We start from the raw sequence: 18,141 nt of genomic DNA, 5'->3' as shown, positions 1-18,141 counted from the left end.
GCAGGGGCAGCCAATGGACCCGGTAGCAGACCCTGGGCTTGGGAGGCAATGAGCAGACCCAGTGAGGTGTGCAAGGCAGCTGGCTCTCCACAGTCACACATTCGCGCACAGGTAAACTAGGCAAAAACTGGCAGAGACACAGACTGTGCAACCACTGACCCAGTGCCAGGAAATAAAGCCTAAAAGCACCAATTGAAAATACCTGTGGGGGTTGAGGCCAGGAGACTCTCCCAGCATCACAGGAGAGCTCCTTGGGGAGACCCACAGAATCCTAGAAAGTACACAAGCCCACCCACCCAGGAGCCAGCACCAGAAGGGCCCAATCTGCTTGTGGGAAGCAGCAGAGAGGACTGAAGTCCTAGAGAGAGCGGAGCAGGCAACATTGTTCCCTCTCGGACCCCACCCCCACATACAACATCACAACCCAGTGACCGGGGTGCCCTGCTCTGGTGAACATCTAAGATTCCGCCCCTCATATGTAACAGGTGCAACCAGACCAAAGGGGGGGGGGCCTCAAACAGAATTTAAAGCTCCTCAGCCAGTACTTTTAAGCGACCAACCTATCAGAAGCACAGTTCAAAGCACTGGTGATCAGGATGCTCACAGAATTGATTGATTTTGGTCACAAATTAGATGAACAAATGAAGGCTACAATAAGTGAAATGAAGAAAATTGCACAGGGAACCAATAGTGATGGAAAGGAAACTGGGACTCAAATCAATGGAATGGACCAGAAGGAAGATAGAAACAACCAAACAGAAAAGAATGAAGAAATAAAAATTTTAAAAAATGAGGAAAGGCTTAGGAACCTCCAGAACATCTTTAAACATTCCAACATCCAAATTATAGGGGTACCAGAGGGGAAGAGGAAAAACAACAAGTGGAAAAGTTATCTGAACAAATAATAAAGGAGAACTTCCCCATTCTGGCAAAGGAAATAGACTTCCAGGAAGTCTAGAAAGCTCAGAGAGTCCCAAAGAGGTTGGAACCAAGGAGGAACACACCAAGGCACATCATAATTACATTAGCCAAGGTAAAAATGAAGGAGAGAATTCTAGAAGCAGCAAGAGATAAGGGGACAGTTACCTACAAAGGAGTTCCCATCAGAATATCAGCTGATTTCTCAAAAGAGACCTTACAGACAAGAAGGGGCTGTAAAGAAGTATTCCAAGTCATGAAAGGCAAGGACCTACATCCAAGATTGCTCTATCCAGCTCTTTCATTTAGAATGGAAGGGCAGATAAAGTGCTTCTCAGATAAAGCCAAGTTCAAAGAGTTCATCATCACCAAGCCCTTATTATATGAAATGTTAAAGGGACTATGCAGGAAAAAGAAGATAAAAAACATGAACAGTAAAAAAAGACATCAAACTCACAGTAACAACCACACCTAAAACTGAAACAAAAAGAAACTAAGCAAACAACTAGATCAGGAACCAAACCACAGAAATGGAGATCACATGGAGGGTTAGCAACAGGGGAGTGGGAGGAGGAGAGAGGGGGAAAAGGTATAGAGAATAAGTAGCAAAGACCACAATAGGTAGAAAATAGATGGGGGGGGCAAGAATAGTATGGAAAATGTAGAAGCTAAAGAACTTATGACCCATGGACATGAACTAAAGGGGGGGAATGTGGGTGGGAGGGTGTGGGCAGGGTGGAGGGGAGTGAAGGGGGAAAATGGGACAAGTGTAATAGTATAATCAATGAAATATATTTTTAAAAAAGACTCAGTGTGTTTGCCCATTTAATGATGGGTGATTTACAAGTTTACCTGTCCACACCATGCTGAAAATTTAGAAGTTTTTGACCAAAACTGCATGACCCACATGCCTGACCCCTCTCTATTCACCTGATCTTATCCCAAGTGAGACTTTTTTTTGTTTCCCTGGATGAAAAAAATCCTCAAAAAGAAACATGTTGATAGAAGAGGTAAAACAAAAATCTGCAGAAGAACTAAAAGGCATCAAAATTGGCGAGTCTAAAAATTGTTTTGAACAGCGGGAAAAAAGTCACAACTAAAAGAACTAGAGGGAAAAAAACAAACAAAGCCCAGAGTGAGTAGAAGGAAGGAAATAATCAAGATCAGAGGAGAATTAAATGACATAGAGAGTAAAAAACAATTAAAAAAATCAATGAATCCAGGAGCTGATTACTTGAAAAGATAAACAAAACTGACAAACATTTAGCCAGACTCATCAAGAAATAAAAAAAAGAGAGCAGACCCAAATAAATAAAATTAGAAATGAAGGAGGAGACATAATAACTCATACCACAGAAATACAAAGGATTGTAAGAAACAACTATGAACAACCACATGCCAAAAAAATCAGACAACCTGGGTGAAATAGATAAATTTCTAGAAACATGCAGTTTTCCAAAATTTAATCAGGAAGAAGCAAAAAGCCTAAGTGGATTGATAAAAACTAGTGAATTTGAAGAAGTAATCAAAAAGTCCCCAGCACACAAAAACCCTGGACCAAATGGCTTCATTGGTGAATTTCACCATCACTCAAAGAAGAACTAACACTTATCCTTCTCAAACTGTTCCAAAAATTAAAGAACAGAGAAGACTCCCAAACTCTTTTTATAAGGCTAGTATTATCCTATTGCCCAAACCAGGTAAAGACACAACAAAGAAAGAAAATTATAGGTGACTATCTCTGATAAACATAGGTGCTAAAATCGTCCACAAACTATTAGCTAACCTGATCCAGCAATACATTAAAAAGATCATACACCATAATCAAGTGGGATTTATCCTAGGGATGCAAGGATGGTACAATGCTTACAGATCAATAACCATGATGCCTCACATAACAAAATGGAAGACAAAAAACACATGACCATATCAATAGAGGCAGAAAAAGCACTTGATAAAATACAGCATACATTTATGATAAAAACACTCAGGAAAATGGGAATAGAGGGAGTATACCTAAACATAATAAAGTGCATATACCAAAAACCTACTGCCAACATCATACTCAGTGGGCAAAGACTAAAAAAATCCCTGACGATCAGTAACAAGAGAAGGGTGTCCACTTTCACCACTCTTATTCAGCATGGTACTGGAAGTCCTAGCCACAGACATGAGACAAGAAGGCATAAAAGGTATCCATATTGGAAAGGAGAAAGTAAAACTGTCATTACTTGCAGATGACATGATAGTGTACATAGAAAACCCTATAGGCTCCACCAAAAAAACTACTCGATCTAATAAGTGAACTCAGCAAAGTAACAGGACGCAAAATCAATCAGAAATCAATAGCATTTTTGTAAGCCAAGAATGAACTATCAGGAGGAGAAACTCAGGGAAAAAAATCCCATTTACTACAGCTACCAAAAAAATAAAATAAAATAAAGAACCAAGAAATAAACTTAACCAAGGAGGTAAAAGACCTGTACTCAGAAAACGATAGAACACTGAAGAAAGAAACTGAGGAAGATACAAATAAATGGAAGCATATACCATGTTCATGGATTGGAAGAATTAACATCATTAAAATGTCCATACTACCCAAAGCAATCTACAGATTCAACCCAATTCAAAATGCCAATGGCATATTTCACAGATCTAGAACAAATACTCCAAAATTTTATATGGAACCAAAAAAGACCCCAAATAGCCTCAGCAATCTTAAGAAGAATAAAGTTGGAAGGATTACTATACCTTATATCAAAGTATACCACAAGTCATTCATACTGGCATAAGAACAGACACATAGTCAATGGAACAGAACAAAGAGCCCAGAAATAAGCCCATGCCTTTATGGTCAATGACTATTTGACAAAGGGGGCATGAGCATACAAAGGAGTAAAGAGAGTGTCTTCAATAAATTGTGTTAGGAGAACTGGACTGGTACATGCAAAAAAAAATGACACTAGACCACCAACTTACACCATACACCAGAACATACTCAAAGTGGGTAAAAGACTTAAATAAGTCATGATATAAAAATCCTAGTGGAAAACACAGGCAGTATAACTTCAGATATCTCACATAGCAATATTTTAGCTGACATATCTCCCATGCAAGGGAAATAAAGGAAAAAAATAAACAAATGGGACTATATCAAATTAAAAAGCTTTTGTGTGACTAATGAAACCATCAGAAAAATGAAAAGAGAACCAACTGTATGGGAGGACATGTTTGCCATGATACACTGGACAAGGGTTTAATCACCAAAATACATAAAGAACTCATATGACTCAACACCAGGAAGACAAACAAACCAATTAAAAAATGGACAAAGGACCTAAACAGACACTTCTCCAAGGAGAACATACAGAGGTCCACAGACAAATGAAAAAATATTCATCACTAGCCATCAGAGAGATGCAAATTAAAACCACAATGAAGTATCACCTCACACCTATCAGAATGGCTATCATTAATAAATCAACACACAGCAGGTATTGGTGAGAATGTGGAGAAAGGGAACCCTAGTGCACTGTTGGTGGGAATGCAAGAGTGGTGTAGCCAGTGTGGAAAACAGTATGGAGTTTACTCAAAAATTTAAAAGAGGAACTGCCGTTTGACCCAGTGATTCCACTGCTGGGAATATACCCTTAGAATTCCAAAACTCCACATCAAAAGAATTTATGCCCCTCTATGTTCATAGCAGCATTATTTACAATACCCAAGATTTAGAAACAGCCTAAGTGCCCATCAGTACATGAATGGATTAATAAACTGGTACATTTACACAATGGAATACTATGAAGCAGAGAAAAAGAAAGATTTCCCACCTTTTGTGACAGCATGGATGGCACTAGAGACTATTATGCTAAGTGAAATAAGACAATGAAAGACAAATATCATGTGATCTCACTTACAAGAGAAATCTAATGAACAAAACAAACTAAAGAGCAAAATAGAACCAGAGGCATAAAATCATGAAATAGACTGACAGGTGCAAGAGGGGAGGAGGGCAGAGCGGACTGACTGAAAGAAAGTGAAGGGCTTAGTCAAAGAACATATATGAAGGACTCACGGACAGGGACAATGGTGTGAGGAGTAACTATGGAAGTGGGAAACAAGTGGAAGGGGGAAAAATTGGGACAACTGTAATAGCATAAACAATAAAACATTAAATTTTTGTTATTAGCTGAAAAAAGAAAAAATATCTCAATAGGTTTATTACATCAAATGGAAAGTACTCAGAAGGTACCTGAAGTTTAAACAAGTAAGAATAAATATACAATTTTTATAAATAAATTCAATTTTGGGGATCCCTCTTGTAGGTGACCAGTTAAAATCTACAGAGTGCACTTATTTTGAATGGATCAATACACATAATTTTTGGTAGAAAGTAACAGAAACTCTTGGCTGCATTACAACAATCTTTAGATTGTTGTAGTCTTGATTTAGTATGTAATCAGGCAATACCAAGGCTTTCCCAAAGCCTATTGATTGGAACAAAATTCAAGCTTGTTCACAAAAGTCTGATGAACTTGCTCATGACTGTTGTAATTCAGATTGTTTTCAAAGAAAATTCTGGTTTTACTTTTTTTTCTTAATCCTCATCCAAGGACATTTTTTCACTGTTTTTAGAGAGAGACAAAGGGAGACCGAGAATTATCAATGCAAGAGATATGCATCAGTTGGTTGTCTCCCTTAAGCAACTGGACTAGGGATTGAACCAACAACCTAGATAAGTACCCTGACCGGGAATTGAACCTACTACATTTTGATTATGGGACGACACTCCAACCAATTGAGTCACACTGGCTAGGGCTGGTTATTCTTTAGATGTTGATTCTACTTGAATAACTTTTAACTCTTTTTATCAACTGTTTGAATTGAGACCTTCCTCTTTTAGTTAAAAGGACCAGGATGAAAAACTTCTGGCCAAGATGCAAGCATAGGTAGACACTGTGCCTCCTCACACAACCAAAATAAGGACAATAATTTAGAAACAAAACAAAAACCAGAAGTGACAGAAAATTGAACTGTATGGAAGTCCGACAACCAAGGAGTTAATTAAAATAGACATATTCATCCAGACCCGTAGGAGGGGCGGAGTTGTGCAGTGGAGCAGAGAAGGGTCACGGCAAAAAAAGTGGTGGCACCAGGCATGCAAGGCAGCAACTGACAAACCCGGGCATACAAGTCTGCAGTGGATGGCCCCTGGGCATGCAGGTGGCAGCTGGCAGACCCCAGGCACGTGTTGAATGGCAATGGGCAGACGCAGTGAGGCGGTGATTGTGAAGCGGGGTACGGTGCGCAAGGCAGCTGGCTGATCAGGTGGTCCCACATTCCTGTGCAGATAAACTAGGCAAAACTGGGGAGTGAGACAGATGGAGCAACCCAGAGTCCCAGGAAATAAAGTCTCAAATAAAGTGAGGAAATAAAGTCTCGAAACACCAACTGAAAACACCTTTGGGGGTTGAGGTGCCGAGAAATTCCCAGTGTCACAGGAGAGTTCATTGGAGAGACCCACAGGGTCCTAGAACGTATACAAGCACACCCACCGTGGAATCAGCACCAGAAAGGCCCAGTTTGCTTAGGGGAAGCGGTGGAAGGGACTGAAATCTGACAGAGGAGCCAGCACCATTGTTCCCTCTCAGACCCTGCCCCCACATACAGTGTCACAACCCAGTGAAGTGGGTTGCCCCAATCTGGTGAACACCTTAGGCTCTGCCCTTCATATGTAACAGGCATGACAAGACAAAAAAAAATGGTCCAAACAGAAGGACAGAGCAAAGCTCCAGAGCAAATACAACTAAGCGACAAAGAGATAGTCAACCTGTCATATGCACAGTTCAAAACCCTGGTGATCAGGATGCTCACAGAACTGGTTGATTTTGGTCACAAATTAGATGAAAAAATGAAGGCTACAATAAGTGGAATGAAGGAAAATGCACAGGGAACCAATAGTGATGGAAAAGAAACTCGGACTCAAATCAATGGGGTGGACCAGAAGGAAGAAAGAAACAAACAGAAAAGAATGAAGAAATAAGAATTCAACAAAAGTTAGGAGAGGCTTAGGAACCTCCAGGACATCTTTAAACGTTCCAACATCCAAACTATAGGGGTACCAGAAGGGGAAGAGGAAGACTAACAAGTGGAAAAGTTATCTGAACAAATAATAAAGGAGAACTTCCCCAATCTGGCAAAGGAAATAGACTTCCAGGAAGTCCAGGAAGCTCAGCAAGTCCCAAAGAAGCTGGACCCAAGGAGGAACACACCAAGGCACATCATAATTACATTAGCATAGTGATGCTATGGTAAAAATGAAGGAGAGAATCTTAGAAGCAGCAAGAGATAAGGGGTCAGGAACCTACAAAGGAGTTCCCATCAGACTGTCAGCTGATTTCTCAAGAACTTGCCGGCAAGAAGGGGCTGTAAAGAAGTATTCCAAGTCATGAAAGGCAAGGACCTACATCCAAGATTACTCTATCCAGCAAAGCTATCACTTAGAATGGAAGGGCAGATAAAGTGCTTCTCACATAAGGTCAAGTTCAAGGAGTTCATCATCACCAAGCCTTTATTTTATGAAATGTTAAAGGGACTTATCTAAGAAACAGAAGATAAAAAAACATGTATAGTAAAATGACAGCAAACTCACAATTATGAACAACCACACCTAAAACAAAACCAAAAAACAAACTAAGCAAACAACTAGAACAGGAACAGAACCACAGAAATGGAGATCACATGGAGGGTTAGCAACAGGGGAGTGGGAGGAAGAGAGAGGGGGAAAAGATATGGAGAATAAATAGCATAGATGGTAGGTAGAAAATAGACAGGGCAGGGTAAGAATAGTATGGGAAATGTAGAAGCTAAACTTATGACCCATAGACATGAACTAAAGGGGGGGAATGTGGATGGGAGAGGGTGTTCAGTGTGGAGGGGAATGAAGGGGGAAAATGGGACAGCTGTAATAGCATAATTAATAAATATATTTTTAAAAAAGAAGTTGAGGATCTAAGCCACAGTAGGTTGGGTGGGGAAATGCATGCGATGTCCATGTACACAAAGAGATGAAAAAACTCCCAGACAAGTTACAAAGCAATCTGTGTTGCTTTGGGTGAGGACCACAAAGCTAGAATGACCTGGGAGGCACAGCAGGCAGTTTGGTGAAACGTCACCGGACCTGAAGGCCCTGGAATCCCGCTGACTAAGGTTGAAATCCCAAACCTGTGTCTTGCTGCCAATGTGATCTCAAACGAATCCCACTTTGCTCACCAGTTCCTAAGGACACGATTAAATGAAGTACATCCTGAGTACTAAATTAGCGTCAGCTATTGACATTAAAAGCTCATGAATTGACTCAGTTTGAGTCTTTCCCCCCAGAATATCAGTTCTTTCTTGTGTTGGAAACTACTGTTTTTTAAGTTTGTAAAATACTTTGTACATAGGCACAATACAGCACCCGTTTCAGTACTCAAATATAGAAGTAAATGCTTAAGCCTTGTTCTTTAAAATGAGTAGACATGGTCATGCCCATAGATCTCAGAATTAGAGATCACTGAAATTATTTGGTCAGCTATACCAACATCACTCGAGAATTTACAAAAGAGAACTGGGCCTGGCAAGGCTGAGGCCGATCCAAGATCACTCAGTTGTAGAGCCATAACTAGAACCCGGGAGGAACTCTAGATTCTGGTCTAAACTTCTTCCCTACTCTTTAGTACTGCAGCAATCTTCCCTAATCATCAGGAAGCAATCACCAGCTGACATCCCTCAGAAGATGTCCGCTCTACTAGACCAACAAAAGCGCCAGCGCTCTGGAGTTCATCATCACTAGGGTTCAGAAATCGCTCCCTGAGACTGGGCGGGACTGGTGCGCTGCGGACCCTCCCCCGCCCTGTTCCTTTTGGTGGAGAAGAAAGTGCCCTGGAAAAAGCCGAGCCTGAGAGAAGGTGAGAAGAGTGGGGCGGGCAGTGGCCAGGGGCGGAGACTGAGCGCCACCCTATAGAAAGCGCCTCAAAGCAGATCTTGCAGAGCTGCGTTCCCGCGGGGCAAGGCTCTGGCAGTGCTGCTTGGGCAGTGCTGCTTGGGCTCTTGTAGAGCAAGGGCTGAGCTCGGCCGCCCCGCGTGAGCTGCCAAAGGAGCGCTTCGTCAGCAGGGCCATGCGCTAGGCTCCCAGCCCACCGCTGCGCACCGATGGGCTGCTCCTGGAACACCAGCGACAGCGAGGAGGACGCGCAGGAGCCACCGTGGGCCGCGCGGCTGCCCTGCGATGAGCACCGCTGCTCGCCCTTCCCCCTGAGGGCACTGGTGCCGGTGACCGCCGTGTGCCTGGGCCTGTTCACTGTCGGGGTAAGCGGCAACGTGGTGACGGTGCTGCTGATTGGGTGCTACCGGGAGATGCGGACCACCACCAACTTGTACCTGGGCAGCATGGCAGTATCCGACCTGCTTATCCTGCTTGGGCTGCCCTTCGACCTGTACCGCCTCTGGCGCTCCCGGCCCTGGGTTTTCGGGCCGCTGCTCTGCCGCCTCTCTCTCTACTTGGGCGAGGGCTGCACATACGCCACGCTGCTGCACATGACGGCGCTCAGCGTCGAGCGCTACCTCGCCATCTGTCGTCCGCTCCGAGCTCGCGTGGTCATCACCCGGCCCCGCGTCCGCGCGCTCATCGCAGCCCTCTGGGCCGTGGCGCTGATATCTGCTGGGCCATTCTTCTTTCTGGTGGACGTTGAGCAGGACCCGGGCGTAAACGCGTTCTCAGACCTTAACAGCACCGCACAGCTCACTCCCTCGCCACGCGCCTCACCACCACCTACGGCGTCGCCCCTCCGGTCCTCTCGAGTGCTGCTAACTCTATCCCCGCTGTCGTGGCGCCAGGCAACGGAGGCCGAGGCACTGTTCAGCCGCGAGTGCCGGCCAAGTCCTGCCCAGCTGGGCGCGCTTCGTGTTATGCTGTGGGTCACCACCGCCTATTTCTTTCTGCCCTTCCTGTGCCTCAGCGTCCTTTACGGACTCATCGGGCGGGAGCTGTGGAAGAACCGGGGACCGCTCCTTGGCCCTGCAGTCTCTGGGCGGGAGAGGGGCCACCGGCAGACGGTCCGCGTCCTGCGTAAGTGCAGACCTATGTGTTCCAAACACAGCAACCCGCTAGTCTCCCAGACCTTGGCACCTCCCCTAGCTACGTCCCCAAGGCGTCTCTGACGATGGGATACTCAGGTCCTCTAAACAACAAAGATTTTCCAGAGCCTCTAGGATCAGCGAGCCAGGCTGATCCAGGACAGGAAATTGGAGGCTTTTAAGGCAACTGCCTGTCCCCATTAGATACTGCGAATGTGGATCTCACAGTATCCTTCAGAAGATAAGGTAGATGACATTAAGCTAAAATTTCTTTACTTAATGCTAAGTTTTCCTGAAGGTTAAAGTGAACTATGCCTATTCCAAAATTAAGATTGTGCAGACCTGTTACAATGTCGTTGTTGTAGTTGTTGTTATTGTTTTCAACAGAGAGGAGAGTAGGCGTCTTTAAAGTGGCTGTGGGGAAGGAAACCTGCCAGCTTGTTAGGAGAAACAGCTCCTTCTGTTTTTATGTCCAGCCTTGATAACACATACATGGGCCAAATATTTGGCTTTAAAGCAAATATAGATGCTGTCTGCAGTCTGGTAGTTTTCTGGGCTGGGGATTTGGCTAGGTCAAAGCTTTATGGAATTTGTTTTGTTGTTACTTATTACTTTCGATGGCTTTTCAGGGGTCCCTTTTTTGTTTTCCATCGCTTTAGCTAATTCTGGTGCCTGTGTCTTGTTTTGCAGTGTTGGTGGTTCTGGCATTTATAATTTGTTGGTTGCCTTTCCACGTTGGCAGAATCATTTACATAAATACAGAAGATTCTCAGATGATGTACTTTTCTCAGTACTTTAACATTGTTGCGTTGCAACTTTTCTACTTAAGTGCATCCATTAATCCAATCCTCTACAACCTCATTTCAAAGAAGTACAGAGCTGCGGCTTGGAAACTACTACGGTGGAGACAGTCCACACAGAGAGGTTTCATTAGGAGCAGAAACACACAGGGGACCACGGGAGGAAACGCAGCTGGCTACACCGATACCACCATCAGCATATCTACGCCTGCCACAAGCATGGCCAACCAAGTCGTGTCCTCCCACAGTTCTGGGACTTCAGAGAAAACAGGTCTGTAGGGTGTAAGGACTGAAAGGGGGGAACTGGTGCTGTTGGGAGGAATTAGAAAGTGGTTGGTATTTAGCAAATTGGCCAGTAACTTTGTCAGCATGATTGTTTTTCAACCTAGGTACAAAAAGAAAGTGTACCAATCTTTCTAGCTTGTTTGTTGGTTTTTCTTTTTCTTTTTCATTTACCTCCTAAGAAATGTTCATTTTAGACTCATGAAATCCCACCTCACAAAATGTGCCCTTTGGATGTTTTACAAGTCTTCATTCTCCTAGTCTTTGAAAATATGGTTGCTCATTTTACATTTAATAAGATACAGAGAGATGAGATCAAAGATGTATTTTGTTTCTATGTTTTGGATATAAATGTAATGATGTATATACAGGGAACCCAGGATAATGACAGTATTGACCCAAGAAAATATCTTTTTAATTTTTAATTTTTTAATTTTAATGTTTTATTGATTATGCTATTACAGTTGTCCCATTTTTCTCTCCCCTTTATCACCCTTCACCCTGTACCCAACCTCCCACCATTATTCCCTGACCTTAGTTCATGTCCGTGGGTCATACATATGCATTCTTTGGCTTCTCCATTTCCCGTACTATTTTTAAATCCCTACCATTTATGCTGCTTATTCTCTGTACTTTTCCCCCCATTCTTCCCCCTCCACCTCCCTGCTGATAACCCTCCATTTGATTTTTATTTCTGTGGATCCATTCCTGTTCTAGTTGTTTGCTTAGTTTGTTTGTTTTAGGTTCATTTGTTGATAATTGTGAGTTTGTTGTCATTTAACTGTTCATATTTTTTATCTTCTTTTTCTTAGATAAGTCCCTTTGACATTTCATATAATAAGTGCTTGGTGATGATCAACTCTTTAATTTGACCTTATCTGGAAATCACTTTATCTGCCCTTCCATTCTAAGTGATAGCTTTGCTGGATACAGTAATCTTGGATGTAGGTCCTTGCCCTTCATGAGTTGGAATACTTCTTTCCAGCCTCTTCTTGCCTGCAAGGTCTCTTTTGAGAAATCAGCTGATAGTCTCATGGAAACTCCTTTGAAGATAACTGTCTCCTTTTCTCTTGCTGCTTTGAAGATTCTCTCCTTATCCATAATCTTGGGTAACGTGATTATGATGTGCCTTGGTGTGTGCTTCCTTGGGTCCAACTGCTTTGGGACTCTGAGCTTCCTGGACTTCATGAAAGTCTATTCCCTATGCCAGGTTAGGAAAGTTCTCCTTCATTATTTGTTCAAATAAGTTTTCCATTTCTTTTTCTTCCTCTTCTCCTTCTTGCACCCCTATGATTCAGATGTTGTAATGTTTAAAGTTGTCCTGGAGGTTCCTAAGCCTCTCCTCATTTTTTTGAATTCTTGTTTCTTCAATGTGTTCTGGTTGAATGTTTATTTCTTCCTTCTGCTCCAAACTGTTGATTTGAGTCCTAGTTTCCTTCCCTTTACTGTTGGTTCCCTGTATATTAGTCTTTATTTCACTTTGCATGGCCTTCACTTTTTCCTCCATTTTGGGACTATACTCAGCCATTTCTGTGAGCATCCTGATTACCAGTGTTTTGAATTGTGCATCTGATAGGTTGGCTATCTCTGCATCACTTAGTTTTATTTGTTTCTGGAGCTTTGTTCTGTTCTTTAATTTGGGCCATATTTTTTTGTCTCAGCATGCTTGTTATGTAGTAAGGGGTGGAGCCTTAAGTATTCAAAGGGCCAACGCACTTTTCTGCATTGTGGTGCTATATGTGGGGGAGGGGTATGAGAGGGAACAGTCCTGCTTACTCAGGTTTCTGCTGGCTTTTAGTCACTTCCCCCGCTACCCACAAGCAAATTGGGCCCTTCTGGTGCTGATTCCCAGGTGGGTGGTTTTGTGTTGTTCTAGGACCTTCTGAGTCTCTCCAACAAACTCTCCAGTGAAGCTGGCAGTTTCTCCTGCTGCCTCAACCCCCACGAGTTATTTCAGTCAGAGGTTTTGAGGCTTTATTTCCCTGCGCTGGAACCCTGGCTTGCACAGTCTGTCTTGCTTCTGAGTTTTTCCACCCGGTTTATCCTCTTGCAAATCCACTACTTGGTTCACTAACTGCTGCCTTGTCTTGAGTCCTCGCCACCTGGCTGCCCATCTCCACCCCTCCTACCAGTCTGGATGAATGTTTCTTCTTTAACTCTTTGATGTTGAACTTCCATACAGTTTTATTTTCTGGCAGTTCTGGTTATTTTTTTGTTTCTAAACTTGTTATCCTTCTTTTAGTTGTGCAAGGAGGCACAGTGTGTCTACCTAGGCCTCCATCTTGGCTGGAAGTCTCTGATCCAAGAAATTATGTAATGTTTATTTATGGCAGCAACAATTTTTAGAAGCAAGTGAAAGGAATTGGGGTTGGGTCTAGTGTTCCAAGTCCCACCTCTTTCCTGGCTCAGAGCAAATCCCAAAGTCCAGGCACAGTACTCTCCTGCAGAACTATGCATAAGCAACTTTGTTGCAACCCACTTCTCCCTGACACTGTCCATGGAGTTTTCCCAGTGTCATTGACCAGGAGGAAGCAAACCTGGGCACAGAAGCCTGAGGACAGAAAACTGCAGCAGGACCTGACTTTCAGACATTTATGAAGAGTTTTAATGTGCCTTATTCTCCTCAGCTTGGTGTTTGAATGTTATCATCATTCCTGTTTTAGTAGTGACAAAACTGAGTTTTAGATTTCCCAAACAGGAACTGATAGGTCTAAGTAAGAACTCCAGTCTTTAAGATACCACCAGGAAAAGCTGTTCTTACTGAAAAACACAAGTCAGTGGATGCAGTTAAGGATAAAAAAGAATGTGTCGGACATTCTAACCAACAATTATGCATCTTAGTTTCTGCAGTTTTTTTAATTCAAATAGTTTTTCCTTTTTATTTTTCCAGTACCATATAGTCACCTTATACTCCCCTGCATACCATAATCACCACACTGTTGTCCATATCTATGATCCTTTTTCCTTTTTGCTCAATTCTTCTACCGCCCCTTAACATCATCCTACTCTCTATTTATGAGTCTCTCTGTTTTGCTTATTAGTTCAGTTCATTAATTAGATTCCACATCTGAGTGAAATCATACGATATTTGTCTTTATCTGATTTATTTCACTTAACATAATGTTTTCCAGGTCCATGCATACTGTCACAAAGGGTATAACTTTCTTCTTTTTTATGGCAGAATGGTATTCATTGTGTCAATGTTCCATAGTTGTTTTATCTACTCATCTACTGATGGACACTTGCACTACTTCCATATCTTGGCAATTGTAAATAATGCTGCAATGAACATAGGGGTGCTTATGTTCTTTCAAATTAGTGTTTTGGGTTCCTTTGGATATATTCCCAGAAGTGGGATCTCTGGGTCAAAGGGCAGAGATCCTTTTGGATCCATTTTTAATTTTTTGAGGTATCTCCATACTGCTTTCCACATTGGCTGCACCAATCTGCATTCCCACCAATAGTGCAAAAGTGTTCCTCTTTCTACATATCCTCACCAGCACTTGTTTATTGATTTATTAATGACAGCTATTCTGAAAGGTGTGAGATCATAATTCATTGTGGTTTTACTTTGCATTTCTCTGATGGTTAGTGACGTTTAGAATCTTTTCATATGTCTATTGGTCATCTGTATGTCCTCTTTGGAGAAGTGTCTATTCAGGTATTTTGCTCATTTTTTAATTGGGTTGTTTGTTTTTGGTGTTGAGTTTTGTAAGTTCTTTATAAATTTTAGATATTAACCCCTTATCAGATGTATTGACAAATATGTTCTCCCATTCTGTGGGTTTTCTTTTTATTTTTGTTGATGTTTTCCTTTCCTGTGCAAAATAGTTTTATGTACTCCCATTTGTTTATTTTTTTCTGTTTCTCTTGCCTGGGAAGATATATCTGATAAAATACTGCTATGAGCTATGTCCAATATTTTGCTATTTTTTCTAGGACTTTTATGGTTTCAGGTCTAACATTTAAGTCTTTAATCCATTTTGGATTTATTCAGGTGTGGTATAAGGAGGTGGTCTAGTTTCATTTTTCTGCACATATCTGTCCAATTTTCCCTACACTATTTATTGAATAAACTATCTTTAGTCCATCATATGCTTCCTTGCTTGCTTTGTCTGTTGAATATTATTCCTGGGCTCTCTATTCTTTTTTTTTAAGATTTTTTTTTAGAGAGGGGAAGGGAGAGAAAAGAGAGGGAAACATCAATGTGTGGGTTCCTCTCACACACCCCCTACTAGGGACCTGGTCTGCAACCCAGACACCTGCCCTGACTGAAAATCCAACCAGTGACTCTTTGGTTTGAAGGTCAGCACTCAATCCACTGAGCCACACCAGCCAGTTCTGTTCCTTGGTCCATGTGTCTGTTTTTATGCCAGTACCATGCTGTTTTGGTTACTATGTATGTAGTCAAGGGTGAAAGAGAATGTTGGACATTTTGGCCAACAACTGTGTAACTTTGTTTTGTTTTTTACAGTTTGAAACTTAAACCTGTTTCCAGAGGCCCTCATTCATGACATGGTCTGTGTGAATGGTGCCCCCCTGGATGTCACAACTTGCTCAGTTGTAAAGTACAAGTAAACAGGGATCACTCAACATGCTGAGAAAGTTGTGCTTTGGCACTAGATTAGCTGAGTAGGGTGATGCTTTCAAGTCCCCTTGAAGTGTCCTAACTCTCTGACCCTGCCCTCCCATGGATCAGTGAAGAAGTCTCTCCCCTAGGATGTATTTCTCCCTAATAGTGGAAGAAGCAGAGAGCAGCCACTTGGGGCAGCAGAGCCTAAACTCTGTTGGGCAGATTTTCAGATTACTTGAAAAGTCTACGGGAAGGTCATGGTTAAGAATGTTACTATATTTTTTTGTAATATAATATTTTAGATATAGACAGAAAAACCTCTCCTTGAAGCTTTCTTGTTCAAATTCTCACTCTCCTGTGATTTAAGTGTTATGTGGTGTGGGCCTGAGGGAGAATCACCCTTCCCTCACTGAAGGGTCCCTGAGATGGAGTGCCTGAGCCCATCCTTCCAGCAGATCACTGTGTGGTTGTTTTCAAAATGCTGGTCTCACCCATTAGTGGATTGTGAAATCAGTGCAATGGGTCACATTTTTCTCTAATGGGAAGGCATGGGCAAGAATCAGCACATCCTGTATAGTAAAAGTAACTTGTATTGTGAAACCTTTGTTTCAATTATATGTTGGTTGGTATCTTTCCTGGTTCACAAAATAAAATGTTTTCCTACTGTGGGTCATGGTCAAAAATATTTGAAAATTGTTCTGCACCCCAGCAGAGAGTGTTCTTCTCATGCAGTCATAACTGGCTATAAAGTGGGGAGGGAGTCCTGGAACACCACTGGGGAGGGACAGCAGGCTATGTCTTTAAGTCCTGGGCCTTCCTTCTCCCTAGGGCCGTATCACTGAGGCTATGCCTCAGGATCTCTCCCTGCGTGCAAACAGAGCCCTGTGCTGGCATCCCTACAAGGTTCTCTTTGAAGCCCCCCTCCCTTCTATAGGCCACACAGCTTGTGTTAGGTGAGGCACCAACGTTGGGGAAGGGTTTGGTTTCATGAATTCAATTAGCAGATGTTTACTGTTGGGAACAAGAAAATTAAGAACTAAATGTGACCTTAGTAAACAGGAACCGCATTGTAGCTAAAAGGAACTAACAAGGGAGACAGAGTGCAGGATGTAGTTGAGCAAACGTCCTGTGTTGTGTAGATGTTCTCCCCTGGGTATGCTAGATAAGCAATGCTTTGTTTAGTTTTAAAAATTTGAATTTTACCTTGTTCCCACATGCGGTCTCTGTAAGCAAATAGCTAACTGCCACGTCAGCTTCTGTGAAACGCTTGCTTGCTCGCGCCAAAACCCCTATATAAGGACTTAGCTGTAAGCGCTCGGTGCGACTCTTGTCTGCAGCCCTTGTGGGTACCGTGTCTCCGGACACTTTGAGAGTTTGCCCCTGCGCAGGTTAAACTTGGCCAATAAAGCAACATCTTTGATACCCTGAAAGTCTCCGATATTTGTTCTCACGTTTGTTGGATGCAACATTGGATGTTGGATGCAACATTTACCAAGCAACTGCTAAGTGCTAGATGCATATGACCAAATACACTAGAAAAATTAGCTTATGTCATGGTATACAAATCAATCAACTTTTTAATGCATTTTTGGGTTTGGAGTGTGTGATTGTACCTTTGGGACTAATCATGGACTCAGCTCACAGGTTAATAAAAGCACTTATATCAAATGGACCTGCCAAATATCAGGTTAGTGTCTTCCACACAGACATTCCTCCTTTTTTCTACATGAGACATTATCACTTCTGAAGGAAATATTCAAAGAAGCTATTGCACAGCATCTCTTAGGAGCCAAAAGCACCGTGTACCAGGTCTTCATGGGGACATGAGAGCAGCATGTTAATGATGTTTAAAGTTTGAACACAGCCTCTCCTGGCCATTTCTATTCATGTTATAGAACATATGCCAGAATGTGGAAGCTTTTTGTATACTAGTGATAGTGATTGAACAGGTCAAGTGTTTTAAATGGTGCTTTAAAAAAGGCTTTCCTTAAACATAGATGTAAGGCAATTTGTAATTGTGAGCCAACTTTCTAAAGATTCTGAACTCTAAATATTACACAGACCTTGGTCATCTCTGAGCAACCTTCCAATATCAGCTTTTCATTTGTCATACAACAAGCATGAGCTCCACGGGCATGCTTTGTGGTCACTCAGTGTCTCTCAGGCTCTGTGTAAGATGTAAGGAAGTGGCAGAGGCTAACTCCACTCGAAAACTTCTTAGGAAGGCAGCACACACCTTTTGAAGACTAATGGACTCCTGTGTAATTTTAAAGGCTAAAATGTGCCAGCCAGAATATGAAAACTGAATGTGGGCTGGAGCCTCTTTTGTGGCAATTAGTGTGTTACATGGTGGTGGCTATTTCCCAGGAGTTGTAACTTGCTTCCTAAGAACAGACTGTTTTATTTCCCCTTGGAATCTCTTGCCTAGGTAAACAATGTATGTTGAATTCA

General features: G+C 42.3%; 1 protein-coding gene across 2 annotated transcripts; it reads left to right on the top strand.

Moving 5' to 3' along the window:
• Nucleotides 1-9,010: 9,010 nt before the first annotated feature.
• Nucleotides 9,011-17,103, top strand: MLNR (motilin receptor). 2 transcript variants are annotated; one of them, XM_045821560.1, is made up of 3 exons: nt 9,011-10,027; nt 10,726-11,106; nt 15,592-17,103. In XM_045821560.1, exons 1-3 carry the CDS (start codon nt 9,112-9,114, stop codon nt 15,594-15,596), a joined length of 1,302 nt encoding a protein of 433 aa, XP_045677516.1. In that variant the 5' UTR covers nt 9,011-9,111; the 3' UTR covers nt 15,597-17,103. The 2 variants fall into 2 exon arrangements, with proteins under 2 accessions (XP_045677516.1, XP_045677515.1); XM_045821559.1 differs by lacking the exon at nt 15,592-17,103 and having other exon boundaries at nt 10,726-11,483.
• Nucleotides 17,104-18,141: the final 1,038 nt, after the last annotated feature.

This window comes from Phyllostomus hastatus, unplaced genomic scaffold (genome assembly GCF_019186645.2).
Source record: "Phyllostomus hastatus isolate PE091 unplaced genomic scaffold, TTU_PhHast_1.1 phas_scaffold_46, whole genome shotgun sequence".
NCBI lineage: Eukaryota > Metazoa > Chordata > Mammalia > Chiroptera > Phyllostomidae > Phyllostomus > Phyllostomus hastatus.
Note: the sequence above shows the minus strand (reverse complement) of the source record. Positions and strands in the feature narration are given on the sequence as shown.

Excerpts from the sequence above, each read along its gene's own strand:
- MLNR (XM_045821559.1), top strand. The coding sequence starts at position 9,112 with ATGGGCTGCTCCTGGAACACCAGCGACAGCGAGGAGGACGCGCAGGAG. Across the intron at positions 10,028-10,725 it reads GCAGACGGTCCGCGTCCTGC|TGTTGGTGGTTCTGGCATTT; the intron begins GTAAGTGCAGAC and ends CTTGTTTTGCAG.